This window comes from Plecotus auritus (assembly GCF_963455305.1).
Source record: "Plecotus auritus genome assembly, chromosome: X".
Classification (NCBI taxonomy): Eukaryota; Metazoa; Chordata; class Mammalia; order Chiroptera; family Vespertilionidae; genus Plecotus; species Plecotus auritus.
This window is the reverse complement of record NC_137784.1, coordinates 102419954-102443374: the sequence shown is the minus strand read 5'-3', so window position 1 is coordinate 102443374 and position 23421 is coordinate 102419954. Positions and strand designations below refer to the sequence as shown.

Sequence of the window (23421 nt, the reverse complement as noted above, 5' to 3'; positions counted from 1 at the left end):
ACCGGCTGAAAAATGCTTTTCAGAAAGCAGAAGTCTTGATGCATAGAAAGCTCACCTACCATCTGTCCATACTTACCAGAATGGTAGTCACCACTATGGTCCGGTTCTCTGAGGATGCACTGTCATTACTGATTTGCTGATCTGAGAAAGGCACAAACTTTTCATACTCATTCCAGTAGCCAGCCTAGAAAGAACAGACATTTGACCTGGTTGCCCACTTTTCACTGAAAAAGCACTTGAAATTGAAGTGCTATTGTGGAGTGAAAAAAAATTTAGTTGCTTTGATACCATTGTGATTAGCTAGTTATTAATAACTAGAAGCCTGATGCATGAAAATTCATGCACTGGAGTGGGGGGGGTCCCTCAGCCCAGCCTGCCTCCTATCACAGTCCGGGACCCCTCAGGAGTGGGAGGCAACCTGGTGATCAGGGGAAGGCGATGCCCCCATCACACCTCTGTTGCTGCCACTGCCGGCAGCACAAGCCTCGGCTGGCCCTGGTTACCTGAGCCTCGGGCGGCCCTGGGTCGCTGGTAATCCGCCACCCGAGGCTTGCCTGCGCCTCGGGCAACAGCTGGACAGCCACCATCCGAAGCTTGCCTGCGCCTCAGGCGTCAGCTGGACAGCCACCATCCGAAGCTTGCCTGCACCTCGGGCATCAGCTGTGCAGCCGATATCCGAGGCTTGCCTGCACCTCAGGCCAGCCCTAGGCAGCCGGGCAGCCACCATCCGAGGCTTGCCTACGCCTCGGGCTGGCCCTAGGCTGCTGGGCAGCTGACATCTGAGCTTGCCTGCACCTAAGGAGTCGGATGGGCAGCCGACATCAGAGGCTTGCCTGTGCCTTAGGCCGGCCCTGGGCGGCTGGGGGGCTGAGGGTGGGTCTGGCTGCACCATGCGTGTGCCGACCCCCCGCCTCGGCTGGGTTGAAAGGACTGGGGAACTCCGGCGGGGCTGAGGGGACTGGGCGCCGCCATCTTGTGGCTATGGGCACCACCATCTTTGTGATGGTGTGACAGTCAATTTGCATATTCCTTCTTTATTAGATAGGATAGGAAAGGAGCAAAAGGGACATGTGGGCAGCTTCACCAGGAAACTGCAATTTCACACTCTCCTGGGAACCACCAACCCATTCCTTGAGGCTTACTGGGGGAAGGGACTGGACAAAGGGGAAGATGGGCACATGCACAGTGAAGTTGGGGTGCCATAAGAAAGATACCATAGGAGACAGAAATCATTAACCAGAGTGGGCAGGGCACTTCAAGCCCATGAAAATCTGGGGATACATTGTCCCCTAAACACTTGGCTCTCTTGCACTTGCTGGTATGACCCAGGGCCATGTGGACCCCACACACAGCAGGCTAATGGACTGCAGTGAGAAACACAAGCTAAACTAGCCTGATGCTGAACTGGACACTGCTCCAATACGGAAAGGAAACTTTGGACACTGGCTCTGATTCTAACTCTGCTAAAGCCCCAGCTATACTTCTTCCTTGGTGGGACAATGGGAAATGGTGTATTTGAAACTCAAGGGTTTAATTCCATAGAAATAAAGCTTTCTATAATACCACATCCTCCCGTGTGAGTCTCAGAAAATTCTTTTTCTCAGGATATGGCAAAAAAATCCACCCCCACAAGCAACTGGTGGGGACAAAGAACTCTCCCACTGGTAACAGATGTTGTCCTGTCTTCCTCTGTCTTTCACCCTCACCAGGACCCCAACACCAACACACACACATAGAGTGCTGTTCCTTCATCCTGGGGGTTCCTATGCCCATATCACCATTACTGGAATTTTGTAAAATAATTTAGCCCATGTAGGATGATAAGCCTTTTCTTCTTTAAACTCATATAGCAGAAAAATACTTTGCTTTGAACTGTAGGAAAGCTGGGATATGGGGGTAGGAAACCAGTGAGTATACTGTAGAAATGACACAAGATATTTTATGTTATGAGGTTTTATCAGATGGTTACTAAATCTCCGCTTAATACCCAACTCAACTATTAGTGTGATAGAAGCAAAGTTGTCATTATAATATTTAGCTCTAGAAAAAGATTCTTTGTTCAAGTCCTTTTGGTGGGTAAGTTGACAAAGCAAAGTGATAACTACTTTCCAGTTCTTTTGCTAAAACTGTATGTACCTTGGCAGCCTCTGTTTAACTAAAAACATGCTGTAAAATATGTGACTCCTTTCCTTTATTGTAGAAAGCTGTTAATAACACTTGAGTCTAACAGAACCAGACTCAGAGGGAAATGCTCCTTTTAAACTGTGTAGATGGAACACTGTTTACAAGACAACTCTATCATAGCTACACTCTTCACTGAATAGAAAGGCAGAAAGGATATGTGGGAATTTGCTTTTTGTATGTTTTCTGAGACCTGTTTTCTTGCATCTGGGTGCTGTCACTCTTCAAAAAGACTTTTTCTTTGCATATGGGTTTTGGTTACTTACTTTTCGAGAGCCAGTGACTTTCATTTCATACACATCGATAGTATAATTTGTTCTACGTCCATAAGTGTCAAATTGGATGTTTCCAGTCATTCCCTGTACTTGCACCTGGTAGAAAGGAAAATATAAAACTTCAAAAGAGCACCACATTATTGCCTTCTAGGTCCCTGGGATGAGGTCTGCTGATAGATCTTGGAGTCTTGGAGAACTTTTATATTGAATCATTGAGCTATTTATCCACCAGATCATGTCTAGACAGATCTTCATTTTCTCCCCAGTATTTTCTAGATATACCTTGTAATTATGAAACTTTGAGTAGGTGTGATAGGCAGTTACCTAGATGATACAGTGAGGGCCCTATCACTACTTTTTCAGGGACCTGAAATTTCCATTTGTCTCTTCTTAAAGGAGTAGCCTGAAGAGTAGTCCTAACAAGGGTAATGCATTTTTCTAAACTATAAGTTCCTTTGGAGCTATGGCTTATCTTAGTATTCCCAATATCTGAACATAAACTGGTTTCATAACAGGGCTCTGGAGCTCCTGAATTCATATCCTAGCTTCATCACTTACTAACTGTATGACCTTGGGTATGTTCCTTAATACATTTTTATTTCAATGTCCTAGTCTGTAAAATCCTAGAAGTACCTATCTTTTTGAGTTGAGGAGGATCAAATGAGTTATACATATGTAATGTTTAGAACAGTGGCTGACATATAGTAAGCATTGCAATACATGCCAGGTATATTGATAATTATTATTAATCAAAGTGAACTTAGTTCCATTTCTTGAGAGGGTTACATATTTACCAGCTGCCATGGTAACAGGGTCAGTTTTTCCTCTTATTTAATTTATGCCCAGCTATAGACAGGTAGGACAGAGCTAGGCCATAGAGGGATAATCTTTACACTGATGAGATTGGTTAAGTCTAAGGAATCAGGACTATGGAATACTAGATAAGAAAGCTAGAGATACTGGAACAGCCTGGAAACCTATTTGGGATGCCAAATGCAGATTCACCTGTGCCACAATTTTTCCTAGATCTGGGCCCAGTATTATGCACTAATTCAGTGGTCGGCAAACTGCAGCTCATGAGCCACATGCGGCTCGCAAGCCGCGGTTTGCCGCTCTGTTGACTAATGAGTTTGCCCACCACTGACCTAGACTCTCGATTTCAATAATTACAGGCTGTTGTTGTTCCTTGTGATTAAGCCCCTATCCTAGTGGTTGGCAAACTCATTAGTCAACAGAGCAGCAAACCGCGGCTCGCGAGCCGCATGTGGCTCGCGAACTGCAGTTTGCCGACCACTGCACTAATAAGAGGCCATCTCTACGGGTGGAGCGATTTCCTTACTTTACAGTTTAGCGATACTACATGAAGACCCTCTATAGATATAAGTCAATATTGTTATACCCTTGAATTGCTCATTTGGTGAGTAAGGGTTGAGGAATTTTCTTTAAGGAAAAAGGATATGTCTCATTTTCCTAGGAAGAAATAATGGAATACTTTTTCTTTTCTTTATTTTTTGTTAATTCTCACCTGAGGATATTTTTCTGTTGATTTTTAGAGAAAGTGGAAGGGGGAGAGAGAGAGGGGGGGGGAGAGAGAGAGGGGGGGGGAGAGAGAGAGAGAGAGAGAGAGAGAGAGAGAGAGAGAGAGAGAGAGAGAGAAACATTGATGTGAAAGAGACACATTGATTGGTTGCTTCCTGCGTGCACCTTGACTGGGGCGGGGAATGAACCTGCAACCCAGTTACAAGCCCTTGACTGGGAATCGAACCCAGAAACTCTTCAGTGCTTGGGTTGATGCTCTACCACTGAGCCACACGAACCAGGACTGCAATACTTTTTTCATCACTTATTTGTCTTAAGTGACATGCTGTTAAGCAAGTCAGAAGTAGTAATGGGCTTGTGCTGCAGAAGGGAAAATTGATGGAAAATATTAGGGAGCATAGTTTTAAAGTGAAGGGGACTTGTTCACCACCAATAGGAAACTGGAATTCCTATTGAAGGAGAAATGCTCCAAAGTGACTTCCTGAAGACATGATGATTGTCCTACTGACCCAACAAACCTAAGCACTATTGTCAGCTTAAGCTTGCAGAGAGGGTGATGTCACACTTCAAGTTAAAGAAAAGGGCCTTTGTTGAGATAGAAATTGCTTATGTAGTAGAATGAATCTGGTGCATTCTGTGATGCATGAATGGTTCTTTACAGTCTATTTTGAACATTGAATTCCAGGAGAGGATTTAGGCAGGACAGAGACACTGGCATAGGAACTTATTAAGAAAATTCTTCATTACTGAAAATAGCAAACTTTTCAAGTCTCATTGAAAATTGTATATTTCTAAAGACCCAGCCTATTTAAACATGATATACAAATTGGACAACAGTCTAGATATGTCCAATAGATTTCATACCCCATGATTAGAACTTTTGATGAGCAGAAGTAGAAATGGACTTCCACTCAGAGAGAAGTCTATTTTTAAGGATGTGAATGTAAGTGAGTTTCCCATCATTTTATCTGGGGTCTTTTCTTTAATTCTACCCACCCCCATCTCAGTCTATATTAGGAATTTCTCTTCTGGGTTCCCACTGCAACCTCTGTAGAACTTAAAATAGCATTTTAATCATCTATGTATTTCCATCTCCCCTACTATGTTGGGAGCATCTCAAGATGAGAGACATTCTTTTTCTGTGTTCTTAGCTCAAATGGGATAGAGCAGGTGCTCAGTAAATGTTTACTGAACAAGTGGACAAATCTCAATGACTTAACATTGTGACATATTTCAGTATACTGGGCTGAGGCAGATCTTTTTACTATGTCAATTGTGAGGAGAATGATTACCCAATTTGCAAGTGGCTTTAAGTTCTTTAAAAGCATTTGTTTACACATTAACTATTTATATGTGAGCTCCCCTCATCTTATTTCATGTTTGCATACTAACTTGGAGCCTGATACATGGTTGTTAGTTCTCAATAAATGTTTACTGAATGAATAGTGTGCTTATTTATTCACTAAAACAGGCCCCAGAGGAACCTCTATCAGGCAATGCTTTTACCAGATTTCTGTAAAGAAAGTAACTGATTTATTGAGCAACAACTATGCACTGGTCACAATGAGGGATGCTTTTACATCACACATTCTTACTTTTAATTAACTCAAGTAAAATGAGATTTCTTTTAATACAATAAAACCTTTTAGTACTTCAGATAATTCTCCCTTGAAGTTCCTCTGAATGGTGGAGTTTTACTGAGCATTTATCACGAGGGATCATCCACTATTGAAAAAGGTTGATACTTTCCAGCCTCTGGAGTAATAGGAAGAGGCTGGCCTGTAGAAAGAGATAATCAAAGAGAGCCAGCTACACAAATTCTTTTGATTGTTTGATCATTAGGGCCTGGGGAGAAAGGTTACTTACCTGGCTTATAGCTTGAACTTTATCAGTGAGTTAGACATGTAGGAATTATTTGTGCAATAGTATAATTAATCTTTTTTACTAATCAAATTAATTTCTTATTCTTCATTCTGGTAGCCTGTTTTCTATCCTCCTATATAATAAAGAGGTAATATGCAAATTGACCATCACTCCAACACACAAGATGGCTACCCCATGTGGTCAAAGATGGCCGCCCCCATGTGGACACAAGATGGCCATCACAAGATGGCCAGCAGGGGAGGGCAGTTGGGGGAGACCAGGCCTGCAAGGGAGGGCAGTTGGGGGCGATCAGGCCTGCAGGGGAGGGCAGTTAGGGGTGACCGGGCTGGCAGGGGAGGGAAGTTAGGGGTGACCAGGCTGGCAGGGAAGGGCAGTTAGGGGCAATCGGGCCAGCAGGGGAGGGCAGTTAGGGGTGACCGGGCTGGCAGGGGAGGGAAGTTAGGGGTGACCAGGCTAGCAGGGGAGGGCAGTTAGGTGTGGCCGGGCTGGCAGGGGAGGGCAGTTAGGGGTGACCAGGCCAGCAAGGGAGGGCAGTTGGGGGTGACAAGGTCTGCAAGGGAGGACAGTTAGTGGCTACCAGGTCAGCAGGGGAGGGCAGTTATGGGCAATCAGGTGGGCAGGGGAGCAGTTAGGCGTCAATCAGGCTGGCAGGCAGAAGCGGTTAGGGGGTGATCAGGCAGGCAGGCAGGTGAGTGGTTGGGAGCCGGCAGTTCTGGATTGTGAGAGGGATGTCCGACTGCCCACCGGGATTGGGCCTAAACGGGCAGTCAGACATTCCTCAAGGGGTCCCAAATTGGAGAGGGTGAAGGATGGGCTGAGGGACACCCCCCACATGAATTTCATGCACCGGGCCTCTAGTTTGGGGAATATAGTTGTTTGTGTCATGAGTGGGGAGTCAATTGGAGATGCTGGAACTTGCCCCTTGAGGTTTCGTTGCTGAAAACTCCTTTTGATTCATTCTGAGTGATTTTTATATTTCACTCATCATTATGTTTCACCTGACAATACAAATCTTGTAACTGCTATGAAGGTTGAATTTAATTAACTGCTCTTCAAAATTGTGCCTTGCTACCTCCATAAAATGACAGTTAGGGCATTTGTTAGGAAACTGACATAATGACATAAAAATCTGCATGATGAAAGAATGAGTCATATCTCTTTCTTGGAGAAAGACACAGGGGATACTAACCCCTTTTGATTGAATGCTTTCAACTTGGCAAACTTAAGGCAGCAGTAAGAGAGCCAACTACACAAAATTATGTGTTATGAGGCTATTATAAAATCTTTGTTGCTAAGTTGTGCACAGAATTATCCAACCATTGCCTATCTCTTTGTTTATTTGGATGTCCCAAACATCAAGACAATTAAATAAGTAGAAATAAGAAAGTCTTGTATTCTCAAAGGCTCATTGTAATGCATGTAGGCACATGTAGCATAAATCAAAATATTCAGAAAAGAGCTCTTACTTGGAAAACTGCAATGAATGGGTGATACTGGTCCTAGTGTAAATAATGGAATCTGTTCAAAGGACAGTGCCTGAAGCCTTAAATGACCTCCTACTCTGTACATACCAAAAACAAGTGACCTATTTGACTGTCTATCCATTGATTTCTTATACTTTTATTTAGGCTTTTGGGGTGGGGAATTGGGGAAAGCCTCTTAAGTAGTCCTGAAAATGGGTCATATTCCTGTATTTCACCATGTAGAATAGTATAAAGGTTCTTTTGGCAAGAGAAATACTATCACATTGATGTAGTCCCAAAGTCCATCCAGGATAAACATTTGTCTGGTGAGACAGAGGATGTTTTTGTCCTTTGTAATGGTGTACCTTGAAGGTAGGAGCTTCATATAAAATATCTCAGTTCCCCTCAGTAACATATTTCTGGAAAGTTTGAATATTTTGAAGTCATTTACAATGCCAGCCCACAACTTTTGACAGTACTGAGTTTGATTTAATACCTATGGTGTGGCACAGAACTAAATATTCATTTGTCCCAAATTTGCCATTTTTCAAGCTTTAAGGGAGAAACTTTTAGTTTTGGATTTCTAGATTTTGATGAATAAATATCCATGCTTATCTTTATGCACACTCTGACATTCTATAGACTCTGATCCTACTCCTGTAAGTTATGTATTTTCTCAAGATTGAGGTCTCATTTTTTTTGTCTTTATAAGTTTCCCCACCCCAATAATCCATTGTGATCATTACCATTTTCAGAGCTCTCTCGATATCAATTCCTTGACTCCAGGGCACAGCAGGATTTGCTAAGCAGTCTCCAGCACTGCCTCTCCGGGACACATCCACTCGCTGCCTCCTCAGATAGCGGAAAGCTTCTGCTATGACCAATATTGCATCGTGTGTCAACGCAGATGTATACTGAAATGGATGCATAGAAAACAAGATACCATGACAAATGATGCCCTTGAAACTTGACTTCTTTCTTATAATTTTCATTCATCCATACCTCTAGCTTTACAAAGTCATCCTCTTAATTATTTGAATCAAGAGATCTCTCTGGACAAGGCTGACTTTGATTCATTCTAGAATAATGCTTCCTACCTCATGTGTGCACATGTTAGGATTACTAAGATCATATGGCTCAAGGGAATCTTTCTCTTGTTCTCAATACAGTGTTTCATATTGAGTAAGTGACTACTAAAAGACCATATCCTTTATAAAGAAAGAAAAACATGTTAAGTTAAAGGATAGTATATGTAGAATGGAGAGGAAACAGCATATCCTAAAGCAAGATTGGGTTGTTGTTTCTAATAGAAAATTCAGATCTGGTGTTTACTTAGGGGAAAATGAAAATAGCTAAATTAGACAGCTTGAAATTAATTTGGAGGGAAACATTAATCATTTCTGTCTGGACCACATTTCTGGTGAACTAGGACCTCTGGCCAGCAATAAATCAGTTTTTGTTTCCTGGGGGAAGCAAAAACTAAAGCTGGTTTTTGATTGTAGAAAATTATAATTGTTACTGAGTTTTAAATCTGATAACATTGATAATTCACAGGCAATAATGCATGATGCTACCTTTTTCAGGCAAGAACACTTACTTTCTACTCCTTGGATGCATTGGTATGCATCTACTGGAATTGAGGCCAGTTTCTTAAAACAAGGGATTGGATTATCTGCAATTTGACATGGTGAATAAATGAACCAACATTTGATTAAAATAAGCTGGCCCCTGTTTTGTAGTTGGTGACAAATACTGGTAGAATATAGAATTCTGTTGCTTTTTAAAAAAATGAAACAAAATATTCTAGCAGGAGTTGTATTATATATAGTACATCCAAATACAATTGGGAGTCAATTTATTGTCATTTTTACAACTATCAATTTACTTTACTGACTTTTTCATGTCACTGTTCTTTCAGGAGGAAAACATCAAGTATGACTATAATAGGGGGCATATGTTCTTTTCATGAAAAAAAGAGAGATCTTTATGTCTGCCCATCCTAGCACTACATAAAGTAAACATGGTGGTGGTTTTACCCCAGCTGCCTTTCCAAGCCATGCCAGAAGAGCTATTTAATATTCTACTGTTTCAGCTTCTACTTACCAATGTGTGAGCATGTAAAAAAAAGCCCCCAGAGGAAACATTCATAACATATAGACTAAATTAGGCATCAGGGTTTTAATCTCTAGATAATTATATTTCCTAGTCAAAAATATTGAACATTATTATATATTGATTTCAGAGAGGAAGGAAGAGGGAGAGAGAGATAGAAACATCAATGATGAAAGAGACTCATTGATTGGTTGTCTCCTGCATCCCCACAATGGGGATTGAACCCACAACCCGGGCATCTGCCCTGACCAGGAATCAAACCTCCTGGTTCATAGGTCGACATTCAACCACTGAGCTATGCCGGCCTAGCTGTACATAATTTTTAAAAGTGGGATTTTGTCTGATTGATATAGAGAAAGGTTTCATAATGATTAGTACTAAGCAAAAGTAATCTGAAAGTTATAACCATCTATTTAAATATTCCATTTTCGTAAGTTATTTGAAGAGTTTTACATATAAGCCTTAACGGTGCTTTTCAGCAGGTTTGAAGAACTTTACATTATACATACCAAGAGCTATCAATGAATAATCCAGAGCTGAGATTGTTTTCCTTCTCTTTTGTACAACCTCAAGAACTTCTGAAGAGGCATAAACTACTCTGTAGTAGGCTTTTCATACTTTTACCCTGTCCACTTTTTTTGTGTGTGCCTGACACATTTTAGGTACCCCCTTAAATATTGAATAAATAAAAATTTCTTCTCTATTATCTGCTAAATATAAGGATGGCGAAGCAGTGTATAGGCAGTTTTATGAAAACCTAAATTTGTATAAGCTCACCTGAATGTAGTGGATGGATTTAGTACATAGAAAATATTTGAATGATCAGGGAAATGCAAATTAAAACCACAATGAGATATAACCTCATACCTGTTAGAATGGTATTATAGAAAAGACAAAAATAACATGTGTTGGCAAGGATGTGGAGAAAAGGTAACCCTTGTGCACTGTTGGTGTGAACGTAAACTGGTACAGCCATTATGGAAAATAGTATGGAGTTTCCTCAGGAAATTAAAAATAGAACTACCATATGAACCAGCAATTCCATTTCTGGGTATTTATCTGAAGGAAATGAAATCACTATCTTGGAAAGATATCTGCATTCCCATATTAATTGCAGAAATATTTACAATAGCCAAGACATGGAAACAACCTAAGTATTTATTAGTGGATGAACAGGTAAAGAAGATGTGGTATATATATATATATATATATATATATATATATATATATATATATATATATATATTTATATATACCATGAAATATTATTGATCCATAAAAAAGAAGGAAATCCTGCCATTCACAACAACATAGGTGCACCTTGAGGATCTATGCTAAGTGAAATAAGTCAGACAATGACAAATACTATGTGATCTTACTTATATGTGGAATCTAAAAAAACCTGAATTCATAAAAATAGAGAACAGATGGGTAGTTGCCAGGTGGGAGTGGGGGTGTATGAGGGAACTTGGTGGAAGTGGTCAAAGGGAACAAACTTCTAGTTATGAGATAAATAAGTCCTGGGGATGTAATGCATGGCATGGTGACTGTACTGTATTGTATTTTTGAAAGTTGATAAGGGAGTAAATCTCAAAAGTTCATATTATAAGAAAAGAATTATAACTATGGTGGTGATGGATGTTAACTAAATTTAAGGTGGTTGATAACTGTTTCATAATATACACATATATAAAATATGTTGTATACCTACAACTAATATATGTCAATTATGTCTCAACTAAAAATATAAAATAATCATCTTTTAAAAAATTAACTACAAAGGATTCATCATAGGGATTGAGACCATATTAACTGAGACATATGAGGACACCTGATTTGACCATGGGACAGAATGTTTTAAAATGGGGCTTTCCTAGAAAAACATGGCATGTATACTATAATCTCTACAGCACAGAATACCACTTAATTAGTGAGTGGATTAAATGAATAAAAATTATGTTTAACTTCAACTTTTCTAGAGCATATCAATTACATAAAGTAAGGTCCTACTTGTATTATGTTCTGATGTGACCCATTCAGGGTGGACCTGCCTAAATGATACAGAATGTATTTCCTGATCTGTATCCCCATTTTTCTCCCTCATTCTGTTTTTGCCAGGGAGGATTTGAGGATGGGTATCTTGAAACCATGAGAAAGGAAATATTCCCTTCCCCTATCTTTTCCTTGTTTAGAGAAGGGTCTTCACTATACTTTGACCCCTTGCTTTATCACAGAAATCCCATAGCCATAGTACATATATACTTTCACTGTATCAGGAAGGGAGAACTTAAAGTTAGTTTCATACTTGAATCAATGCACAGAGGGAATGGTTACTTAAAAAACAAGTTAAAAATAAAATAAAATAAAAAATACATTTGAAGGATACTTTGTGTAACATGAATAACTTTCCTCTAATTTATCTGTTTAATTCCCCATTTTTAAATAATGGAATTTCTAGCCTAAGGGAACACATATGAAAAATGTACACTGTAAGCATAGCTTTCTACTTTTAATATTCTTGATTTCATAAAAATGAGCAACTTAGGCAATCTAATTATTTTTAAAGATACTTTTTTTGCATGCAGGAAAACATTTCCGTTCAATATATGTACAGTATAGGCAACACATACTCTCTATTAGAGGCTAATTCACTTGGGTGTGCTGAAATTCATGAAACTTATTAACACAAAACAATCACATAAATAATGTAAAATCTAATTTTCGGTTTCAGATTATCCATCTTCCTTAGCTATTCCCACTGCTCCAAACTTTTGTCTGACTCTGGTTCTTGTTAATATTTTAAATTGTTATGAGCATATTATATATGAAATTCATTACAAAATTAAGTTAACATTCCCCAACACTGGGTTTTAAAAAGACCTCCTTTTTTATTGTATTTTTATTTGGGAGTTTAGTTTTTTGTTTTTTTTTTAAATATATTTTATTGATTTTTTACAGAGAGGAAGGAAGAGGGATAGAGAGTTAGAAACATCGATGAGAGAGAAACATCAATCAGCTGCCTCCTGCACACCTCCCACTGGGGATGTGCCCGCAACCAAGTCACATGCCCTTGACCTGTATCGAACCCGGGACCCTCCAGTCCGCAGGCTGACGCTCTATCCACTGAGCCAAACCGGTTTTGGCTGGGAGTTTAGTTTTTAAATGCAGCAGCATAACCTGTGGTTGTGTTTTACCATCCTTAAAACACTTTTGAGGGAAGACCACTTGATCACAGGATGGCTGTAAATGTATAAAGACCATACTGAGATGCTTTGAAAAGCTGGCCTAATGTGTCTACATTCTATGGAACATTACCTTTAGTGGTGCATTCTTGGCTTCAGGGAATTCCCTTTCATCCAGTCTCACCCAGCGCTGTATGAACTGCTGAACCATAGGGTTTTCATTATTGACAATCTGGAATCCTGTAATATTAGCTCCCCCATGCATGACTCTTTCTAGCAAAATATCGGTAAAACCCTAAAAAGAGATAGAAAAAGAATCATGATTGTAGGACGTCATGAGTTTTTATGTACAGTGTCTGTTGATTAGAATGCGAAGGGGGAAATGAAAGTTCCTTCTCTAGGATCACTCTTTAATATAACAATGAAGAAAACCCTGGGCACAATGTTATATGCCAATTATATCTCAATAAAAACAACAATGACAAACAAAAAACAGAAAAACTTGGATATGGACTAATTCTTAAGGTACTATGTCTCTGAAACTATAAGCATTCTGGAGAAAATAAGCATTCTTCCATTTTAGTGACTGTGTGTTTATTTAGTGTAGCTGTGCCAAGGACAAACATATGTGCCAACTTCAAGAAAATGTTTTGATTTGTTTCATTTACCTGTATAATTAGGGTTTCTTCATTGAGTACATATACAACGCTTCATGTAACTGGACAATATTGAAAAAGTTTGACCCCTGCTAGAGGAATAATATATTTTCTTCAGCTTAACATGCCAAACACAGAAGATTGTTTTAGATTCTAATGATGATTACTTACAACATTTGTGACATAGAAATACCAAAGAGGAAAACTGATTGTTTGGTTGTATATGATGGTACAAACCCTAGGGTGTCTCACATATGTGTGTAAATGAGTCTTGACATCTACTTCATAGCACCCACCATTTTCTTCTCTTGCTCTGGCTACAGTCTGGTGTCTCTGCCACCTCATCCTCCTGATGGAATCTCTTCAGGTTCACATCAAGTCATCTCCACCTGGGTACCACCAGTTCCACTGGGCATTGCTATTTTCTAGGACTCCTCTCCCAGGAATTGCACTATTTTTGCCGGATACCTGTCTCTTGCTAATTACTGCTGATGCATTTGGGTCCTCAATGGGCTGAAGCCAACATTTATATTCGTAAAGAAATGAGAACTCTTCCTCCCTTCTTTAGATTCTCCTTCCCAACATTTTAGTATAAAATTTTCAAATATACAGAAAAGTTGAAAGAATAATACAGTGAATACCCATATAGTTACTACTCATATTTTACAATTAGTATTTTCTATTTATTTATCAATCCATTTCATGTTTTGGATGCATTTCAAAGTAAGTTGTAGACATTTCTTTACTTCACAGGAAAAGACTTCTGTATGCTGATCATTAACTAGAATTCTATGTTTGTTTGTAGTCCCTTTCCTTCCTTCCTTCCTTCCTTCCTTCCTTCCTTCCTTCCTTCCTTCCTTCCTTTCTTCCTCCCTTCCTTCCATTTCTTCCTTCCCTTTTTTTCTTCTTTGTTGAGTAAAAATTACATTCAACAAAATGAACATATTTTTTTTCTTTTTTTAATTTTCAGTTACAGTTTATATACAATAACTAGAGGCCCGGTGCACAAAATTCGTGCACTCGCGGGGGGGGGGGGGGCATCCCTCAGCCCGGCCTGCACTTTCTTGCAGTCCGGGAGCCCTCAGAGGATGTATGACTCCCCACAGGGAGTGGACCTAAGCTGTCAGTCAGACATCCTTAGCGCTGCTGTGGAGGTGGGAGAGGCTCCCACCACTGCCGCTGTGCTCACTAGCCATGAGCCTGGCTTCTGGCTGAGTGGCGCTCCCCCTGTGGGAGCACACTGACCACCAGGGGGCAGCTCCTGCATTGAGCATCTGCCCCCTGGTGGTCAGTGCACATTATAGCGACTGGTTGTTCTGCCGTTCGGTCGATTTGCATATTAGCCTTTTATTATATAGGATTATATTACTGTCAGGTGTACAGCATTGTGACTCAACATTTATATGACTTACAAAGTGATCCCCTCGATAAGTCTAGTACCCACCCAGCACCATACATAATTATTATACTGCTATTGACTATATTCCCTAAGCTGTACTTTACATCCCTGTGACTATTTTGTAACTGCTAATTTGTGCTTCTTAATCCCTTCCCCTTTATCATCCATCCCCTCAACCCACAACCTCATCTGGAGACCATCAATTTGTTTTCTGTAGCTATGAGTTTGTTTATTTTGTTTTTAAAATTTCACCTGTAAGTGAAATAATATAGTATTTATCCTTCTTTGTATGACTTATTTCACTTTGCATAATGTCCTCTAGGTCCATCCATCTTGTTGCAAATGGCAAGATTTCACTTTTGGTTATGAATGAGTAATATTCCATTGCACATATGTACCACATCTTTTTTATCCATTCGTCTATTGATGGGCACTTAGATTACTTCCATATATTGGGTATTGTAAACAATGCTGCAATGAATATAAGGATGCATATGTTTTTTTCGAATTAGGGTTTTGGATTTCTTCAGACATATATCCAGAAGGGAATATCTGGGTCATATGTTAGTTATATTTATTGAGGAACCTCCACACTGTTTTCCATGGTGGCTGCACCAATATACAATCCCACCAACAGTGCATGAGGGTTCTCTTTTCTCCACATTATTGCCAACACTGTTGTTTGTTAGGTTTATTGATAATAGCCAGTCTGACAGGTGCGAGTTATATCTCATTGTGGGAAATGAAAATCAAAACCACAATGAGATATTACTTGCCCCCTGTCTTTTAAAAAATATATATTTTTATTGATTTCAGAGAGGAAGGGAGAGGGAGAGAGATAGAAACATCAATGATGAAAGTGAATCATTGATTGACTGCCTCCTGCACACCCCCAACTGAGGATTGAGCCTGCAACCTGGGTATAAGCCCTGACCGGGAATCAAATTGTGACCTCCTGGTTCATAGGTTGACACTCAACCACTGAGCCACGCCGGCTGCTATCCCCCGCTACCCCCCAAGTCTTAAATGTACCACCCAATGAATTTTGATAAATGCATATATCCATATTGCTAAAAAAATTCCTGTTAGTTCTCTAACGTTTTCTTTTTTGCTTTATAAGTTTTTATTGAAGTATAATAATCATATAGAAAAGTGTATCTATGTTTTTAAAAAATATATTTTATTGATTTTTTTACAGAGAGGAAGGGAGAGGGATAGAGAGTTAGAAACATCAATGAGAGAGAAACATCAATCAGCTGCCTTCTGCACACCTCCTACTGGGGATGTGCCCGCAACCAAGGTACATGCCCTTGACCGGAATCGAACCTGGGACCTTTCAGTCCACAGGCCGATGGTCTCAATTGAGCCAAACCAGTTAGGGCTAGAAAAGTGTATCTATCTTTAAATATATAACCTGATGAATTTTTACAAACTGAACACATGAATGTAACTAATATACAGAAGCTCCCCCTCTTGCGTGCTCTCTAGTCACCACCCTTACCTCCATTTCTTTTAATTTTACATTTCTTTAACATGGGCAACAAGGTAGTCTTAGAAAACATTTTAGCAAAACAGCTTTTTCAGTTATTACTTATAGCCCACTTCTTCTTCCTTTTACAAGTGGGATATGAGTCAATGGAGACTGGACAAAGCCAAATATTTTGAATCACCGAGAGTCATAACTCCTTTCAGATAATCACAAAGTATTTGTAAAATTAACATTAACTTGTTAGGATGAGTTTTCTTCCAAAGGCTTCCTTCATGAAATAAACTAAAACTCAGTGTTTTCTCCCATTTCCTCCCCCTGCACTGTAATCAGTAGAGAGGCTTGCTTGTGTATGAAACCTATCTGAGGCTCCAGTGGGGGCTTAAGCCTATTACCCAACTCCCCACTCCTACCCTCTAAACATATCTATACTAATAAAAAGATAATATGCTAATTAGACCAGATAGACCGGGATGTCTTCCAGACAAAGCCGTGGCAGAGGGCCAAGGGCAGGCAGCCGTGGTGGCCGGCAGTGGCAGCAGCAGCGGGGTGATGGGGGTGGTGCCTTCCTCTCATTGGCCTGGTAGCCTCCTGCAGAGGGAGGCCAGAGGCAGCAAGTGTGGGTGGGGTGATGGGGGCGGCGCAATGATGGGGCTGGTGCCTTCCCCTGATTGGCCTGGTCGCCTCCCACAGAGGGACGCCATCAGTAGGACATCCCCTGAGGGCTCCTGGACTGTGATAGGGGGCAGGCCTGGCTGAGGGGACCCCCCCGTCCAGTGCACCAATTTTCGTGCACTGGGCCTCTAGTATACACATAAAGAACCAAGGACAAAACTTTAGCAAATGTCTTTAATTCATTTACTGTGCCAAACCGTATTTGTCAATTAACAAGTATTATAAAAGAACATTGACCAACTTCCCACCTCCCTGCTGGTGGGGGTAAAGAGAGGACTCTCTGGTGCTCTCCCACATCTTAAGAGCCTGGGCTGGAAAAGTGGAGCTCCCTTCCTTGAAAGAAAGGGGCTGAGAATGCTCTGCCACCATCCTTGTCTCCAAAGTCAACCGCCACAGCATGTACTAGGATGCACTATTTCTTGTGCCTCTCACACTTTGATAAACATCTCACCCCTGTTTACCTAATAGAGCATGTTAAAATGACAATGGAGAATTAAAGGGAGGGAGAGAAAATATCCCAGAAATCTCACATCTTCCTTACAGTGTAAGAACCAGTTTACACACCATGCCACTCCTTTCCGGAAAGGTTTTCCCTCACTGCCCTTCTCTTGGTAGGGTTACTAAAAGGAAGGGTCCAACTCAAGTTCACCTTACCAATCACCTCCACTTACTCCCAGGAGGCTTCACTCTACCTCATAGGCCCCACATATTCCCACTTGGGTGTCTTCTTCTCCAGCAAACATATTGTAATTTAGAAATATCTTCATAGGCATGCTCTGCACTCATCTTTCTACCACACATAAAGCATACTACTGAATACCTAGACGTTTTTCAGTCAACCAATGTTTTATGACAAATATACCTGGAAATGAGTTCTGGCACACCTCAGACTGGAATCAACCTGGCTGTTCTTGGGGGATGAAATGTGTCCATAGCAGTACAAATCAAGTCAGGGGAAGATACCTCAGACTGTTCTTCTGGAAGGCAAGACCTACATATCACTAGCACCTACTAACTGCCATGAAGGCTTATCTGTCTATATGGGCAGAAAGTACTAACATAGCTTCATGAACAAAATGGAGAGAGCAGAAGTGTAGTAGAAAAAAGAAATGAGGTAACATGTATTTAGGACGATGAAAGGAGAGATTTGTTGCTAAAGGGCAAGAGTTTGCTGGCTTCTAGTCCTACTTTTCCCTCTGGCCCATTTGTGAACATTTTGCTTGTTTGTAATGTAATCAGATTTTATGGCTTAAATCTTGTCCTGGTGCCCAGCATTTAGATGCAGCAAACCACAGGCCTCAAGATTGAGATAATCAAGACTGTATTCTCCCCCAAATTCTGAAAAAAACACCAGTGCAGCAAAGCTGACCAAGAAATATTAAAGGAAGTAGAAGAGGAAGAGAGGGAAGAGGTGAACAGTAGAAAGGGGGATAGAAGAAAAGTTGTTTCTGCTAACAGGAGGGAGTTTGTTAACTCTTCATCATCCTTCTATTTATGATATCTTGAAAAAGCATTTTATTTTTGTATCAAATACTGCTAAATTCCACAGTTCAAGTGGCCACTGACAGCCCCCAATATTGTAAAAATTAAAATTGCTAGATTTCTCTTTTTGAAGTGTCAACACACCAAACTCAGATTTAGATGTAAATGCCAAATATCTCTCAATCCTCTGTAAAAAGACTAACATAAAAGGAATGACCACCAAGCATGCAAAATAGGCAAACAAATAAAATAAAAGGGTGAAGAACAACAGTATAAAGAAGGAAGTTAGGATAGAGTTGTTGGCTGTGGGGCAAAAATTGTCTGCCTCTTAGTCTTCCTTCTGCCTCTGTTCTATTGTTATAAAACATGTTTTGTTTTCTTTCACATATTGGTATATTCTGTTGTAGTTGTGGACAAGCATAGTTCATGACATTTTGAAAATTGAAGCCTGAATATCCCTAAAACCTCAAAAAAACACCACTAATTCAGCAAAGCTGACCACCAAACCTTCAATAGGTATGTGATGATATGAGCAATTTGGGATAAAAAGGACAAATGGTAGGCAGGGTTGTATTAGGGCAGAGGTCTGGCTCTCCTCCTCTGATTCTTGTCTTTAAATCATTATTCTTGTTCATATTACATTCCCTCAAAATCTCTTCCTCCTCATGTATCCCTTCTTTTAATTAATGGCACTTTAAGCTTACTGAGTCACTGGGTGAGGCCCAAGCACCTATATTGAAGCACAAGTAGGTTTGATTATTTTCCTAGCTTCCTAGTTGGTACTCCCTCTTCCAGTTCTTTACTTCTCCAGTTTATTCTTCATATAATAAATTTACCTTCTTAGAACACCAGTTAGTGCATAATACTCCTTTCCTCAAATCATTGCAAGGATTTCCTACTTTCTGTAGTTATATTAACAGCTGAAAATCTTGACTTGGCCTTCAAGATTTCCATTTTCTGTTATCTTCTGCTCCCCTGGCCTCATCCACACCATTTTTTTCAATAGACCTTATGTGCTAATCACACCATGCCGTTTTTAACCTTGGCTCCTTTATCTAGAAAGGCCCCATACTTCATCACTTCATTTCACTATCTCTCTTGAAATTTCATTCTTCCAGAATAATTTCATTTAGTAAAATAAAGATGAAAAACATCGATATCAAATTTGTTACTGTAATCTCTACCAGGTAGTAAGAGGGCCAATGTGTATCCCCTTTTTTGTGCCCCAATTATTACATAGGGTCTTGAATATTGTTGACCACCAATGAGCTTTTGTCCTTATTTATTATTACATGCCTTTCCATGCCTTCTGTGTAATAAGTATATGTGTATATGCCATAACATCATTGCTAAATGACTCCAAGTTTCCAAATCTCATACTGTACTAAGTGAAATTTCTGTTGTGCCCATTTTATTTTTACAGGGATTTTAATAGCTAGAAGTGATGATCAGATACTCAATGATTTTTGTGTGCTTAGACTAAACTTATCAATCCTAGTGTTCCTTACATTTCACCAACTATCTTTGGTTGCAATTGTTCTTTTTTAGCTGTTACAGTGGTATCTTTTCCTTTGCTTGGCTTATTAAACTATGTGCAGAGGGAGAGATTAAAAGAAATGAGAGACAAAGAATTTATATGCATATATGCTTGACCTATAGACACAGACATTAGTGTGGTGAAGGCCTGGGGGTGAGTAGGAGGGGTTTAAAGAGGGGTTTAAAGAGGGGTTTAAAGTATCTGTAATACTTTCAACAATAAAGATAAATTTTAAAAAATAAAGTAGAAAAAAAGAGATGAGAGAAGACAAAGATTGGAGGCAATCCTACTGCTCACAGGTAGGGTGATTTGAAACTCTACTTGTTCTATTTTGTTCATCAGTTTATTTTGTTCATTAGATTCCACATATGAGTGAGATCATGTGATACTTATCTTTCTTTGACTAGCTTATTTTGCTTAGCATAATATTCTTCAGGTTCCTCCATGCTGTCTTTTTTTTTTAATTGATTAAGGTATTACATATGTGTCTTTATCGTCCCCTCTATGCTGTCTTAAAGGGTAAGAAATAGATCCAGAAATATAGAAGCATGGAACAGACTGATGAATCTCAGAGGGAATGTGGGGGTGGGAAGAGATTAACCAAAGAACTTATATGGATATATGCATAACCTATGGACACAGATAATAGTGTGGTGGAGGCCTGGGGGCAGGTACAGGGTGGAGGGGGTCAATGGGGAAAAAGGGGGACATCTGTAATACTTTCAACAATAAAGATAAATTAAAAAAAGAAACTCTACTTTCTCACTTTCTATGTTCTAAGTGCACTTGACTATTTGCCTCTGTGTAACAGTGGTAATGTTTATTGGAAATATGGATATAATCTCCAGAATTTATTCCTCTGAGAGGGAAGCTACTCATATCGATTTACAAGTTCTGTTGTAATTCATTAATTGTATCACTTCTCAATCACATCACATCTGTTTGTTTGATCCAGTGCATATTGCCCACATCTGAATGCAACTGTATGAAACCAAACATGACCTTTGTGCCTAAGCCATTCACATAGGGCCTTGTAAGCTACCTTTGATTAATTCTTCAAGGCCATCTTTTACACAGACATTGGTTGTACAACTGGAATCCAAACACAGATTGCCCCTGATTTGAGAACAGCCACACAACTCAGTCCTCCAAAGATACAGATGACTTTAGTATTATCATATCTCCCTTGATTTATAAATACTGCAAATCAGTTTCCTTCTGGCAGAGTGAATAATTGAGAGCTGGAAATAAGCATATTCAAGGCTTACTTTCATAGCATTTATTTTTAATATATTATGTGGAGATTTCCTTCATATCATACTATTGTTAGAGTACATTTTGTACAGAGAGGGAAACACACAAGATACATTAAGTGACTTAATTGAGTTGATGGTAGATTATGGGTGAGAAATGGGAAAGGTGGTTTACCTATAGGGAAGATAAAAGCAGTAGAATGAGGGTTGGATGGCTGCCAAGGACAAATACCTATCTCACAATTTGGATGAAGCCTGGATTTGCATTTAGTGCCATTTGAATTGTTCATTTGGGTGATGCTTTGATAGGGAAATGCATGGTAATTGTGGTGAGTCAAGCTATCAGGTTGATAATGAGAGACACAAATCTTTTTCTAGAAGCAGGTCCATCCTCCTGGGAAGGTGTAATATGTAGGGTTGAAGATTTCACCATATAAATTAGCATTTGATTACAAGTTGCTTGTATTATTCACTCACTGTTTCATTTTCTAATCCAATCAGCAAATATACTTTGAAAACTCTTAAGTGCTATCTGTTGGTACAATGATGAGCCATATCAAACTTGGTCCTTGAACTCATGGCACTTTGGTCTGTGACAGTTATTTTTATGAATATACAAATACAAGTTGACATAAGTGCTATTAGTGAGAAAAATAGCCACTGATCTCCTTTTTTTATTAACAGCTATACTGAGGTATAATTTAAATACCATAAGGTCCATGTATTTGACACTGTTTTAAAGCAAAAATCAGATCATGTGCCTTCTCTGCTTGAAATTCTTTAATAGCCTTCTGTTACTGTTGAAGCTAAAACTCCTTAAGCAGGCTTACTACAGCCTTACATAATCTGGATCTTGTCACTCACTCTGCTCTAGTCAAAATTGCCTTCTGACAATTCAGAGAAGGTATCGAGCTCTTCTTTTGTCTCAGGATGTTGGTACATACTGTTCCCTATGCATTGCGTGAACTTTCCCTGATTCTCATATAACTGGACCTTTATCACCATTCAGATCATTGTTTTAAAGTCACCTTTTCTGAAAAGCCTTCTCTAGCCATGCTATGCAGAGTATTGAATCCCTCACACTCTGCCATCTCTTCATTCCCTGTCACAGCACCTATTCTACCACCATGCTAATTGTTATAAGCTGTGCAAGTTTGTTCTGTCCAATATAGTTATAAGGTTCTTAGGGACATATTCTGTCTTTCTTGTAATGTTGTGGACAAGATATTGGGCATACAAATGGTATAGAGAAAATATAACTTACTATGAAGACCTTTAGAGTAGTATTACCCAAAGTGTGTGTGGAATGGTGCTGGTTTGCTGTTTGTTTCCAGTCTGAGATCATATAAGGAAAGTAATTGAGTTTGAGTTTATAAGCCTTTATAGCAATTTGACAGGGTAATATTATGGCTGTTGAATCTAATGCTAAATAATGGGCTTATATTTTATATACCTTGTTTTATTTATTTTATGTCCTTTTTAGTAATTTATTTTTGTTACACTTTTATTGGTCTGTGAAGATCTGGCAGCGGGGGCAGGGACTTGGCTTTTCTTCACAGATAGTTTGAGAAGCACTGTTTTAGAGAATATGTTTGGGGGATCTGGGGGAAAACAGAATTTTTTCAATTCATCTTGTTAGAATATTGGATAGAAAGTAATCTTTCCTTATTAATTTCAGAAGAGAGAGAGAAAGAGAGAGAGAGAGAGAGAGAGAGAAAGAGAGAAAGAGAGAGAGAGAGAAGAGAGAGTGAGAGAAGAGAGTTGACTATAACAAAGGCATTTTTGGACATAGAAAATGAAAGTATCAAACTTAGCTACTTAAGCTGACAAGAACCTGTGGTTTGCTAAATGCATGGTAGAAAATTGGACCCCAGCCCAGTCCCCACTCCTCATTCCTTTTGTGCTCTGCTGTATTCTATTTCCATTTGGAGAAGAAAGTGAATCCTTCCACCAGAAAGGTTGCATACTCAGGGGAGGTGACTGGGCTCCTGGCATTTGGGACTAGTGGGAGTTTCCCCCTTCAAACCCACCTCCGTTGCCTGTGAGGTCAGGCTCCAGCTCAATGAGCTCTGTGTTTACGTGCCATCTGCTGAGGTGTCAGTGATTACAACATGTGGCTTGAGCATTTGAGTTTTTATTTAGAACATTAAAAACGGAAAACCAAAGGGAGGGAAAGAGTAGGAAAAAGAACAAGGAGACCTGGACAAGGAAGGGAGCAGAAGGGAACACTTGTCATTGGCAAGCAAAACAGCATGACTCAATTTTATTCGAATTTGTTTTCTCTCTAAACAAAGTGA

At 39.7% G+C, this 23421-nt stretch overlaps 1 protein-coding gene across 5 annotated transcripts in view; it reads right to left on the bottom strand.

Moving 5' to 3' along the window:
* Positions 1-23421, bottom strand: part of GRIA3 (glutamate ionotropic receptor AMPA type subunit 3) — a 383198-nt gene that overhangs the window by 96539 nt on the left and 263238 nt on the right. For all 5 annotated transcript variants that reach the window (XR_013959772.1, XR_013959773.1, XM_080652807.1 and 2 more), the window contains exons 6-9: positions 12770-12931; positions 8089-8256; positions 2448-2552; positions 77-184 (exon numbers count right to left, since the gene is read on the bottom strand). Coding sequence is in view for 3 of the 5 variants with exons in the window: in XM_080652807.1 (XP_080508933.1) it covers positions 77-184; positions 2448-2552; positions 8089-8256; positions 12770-12931 (543 nt within the window). In the remaining 2 variants the exon portion in view is untranslated. The remainder of the gene's footprint in view (positions 1-76; positions 185-2447; positions 2553-8088; positions 8257-12769; positions 12932-23421) is intronic.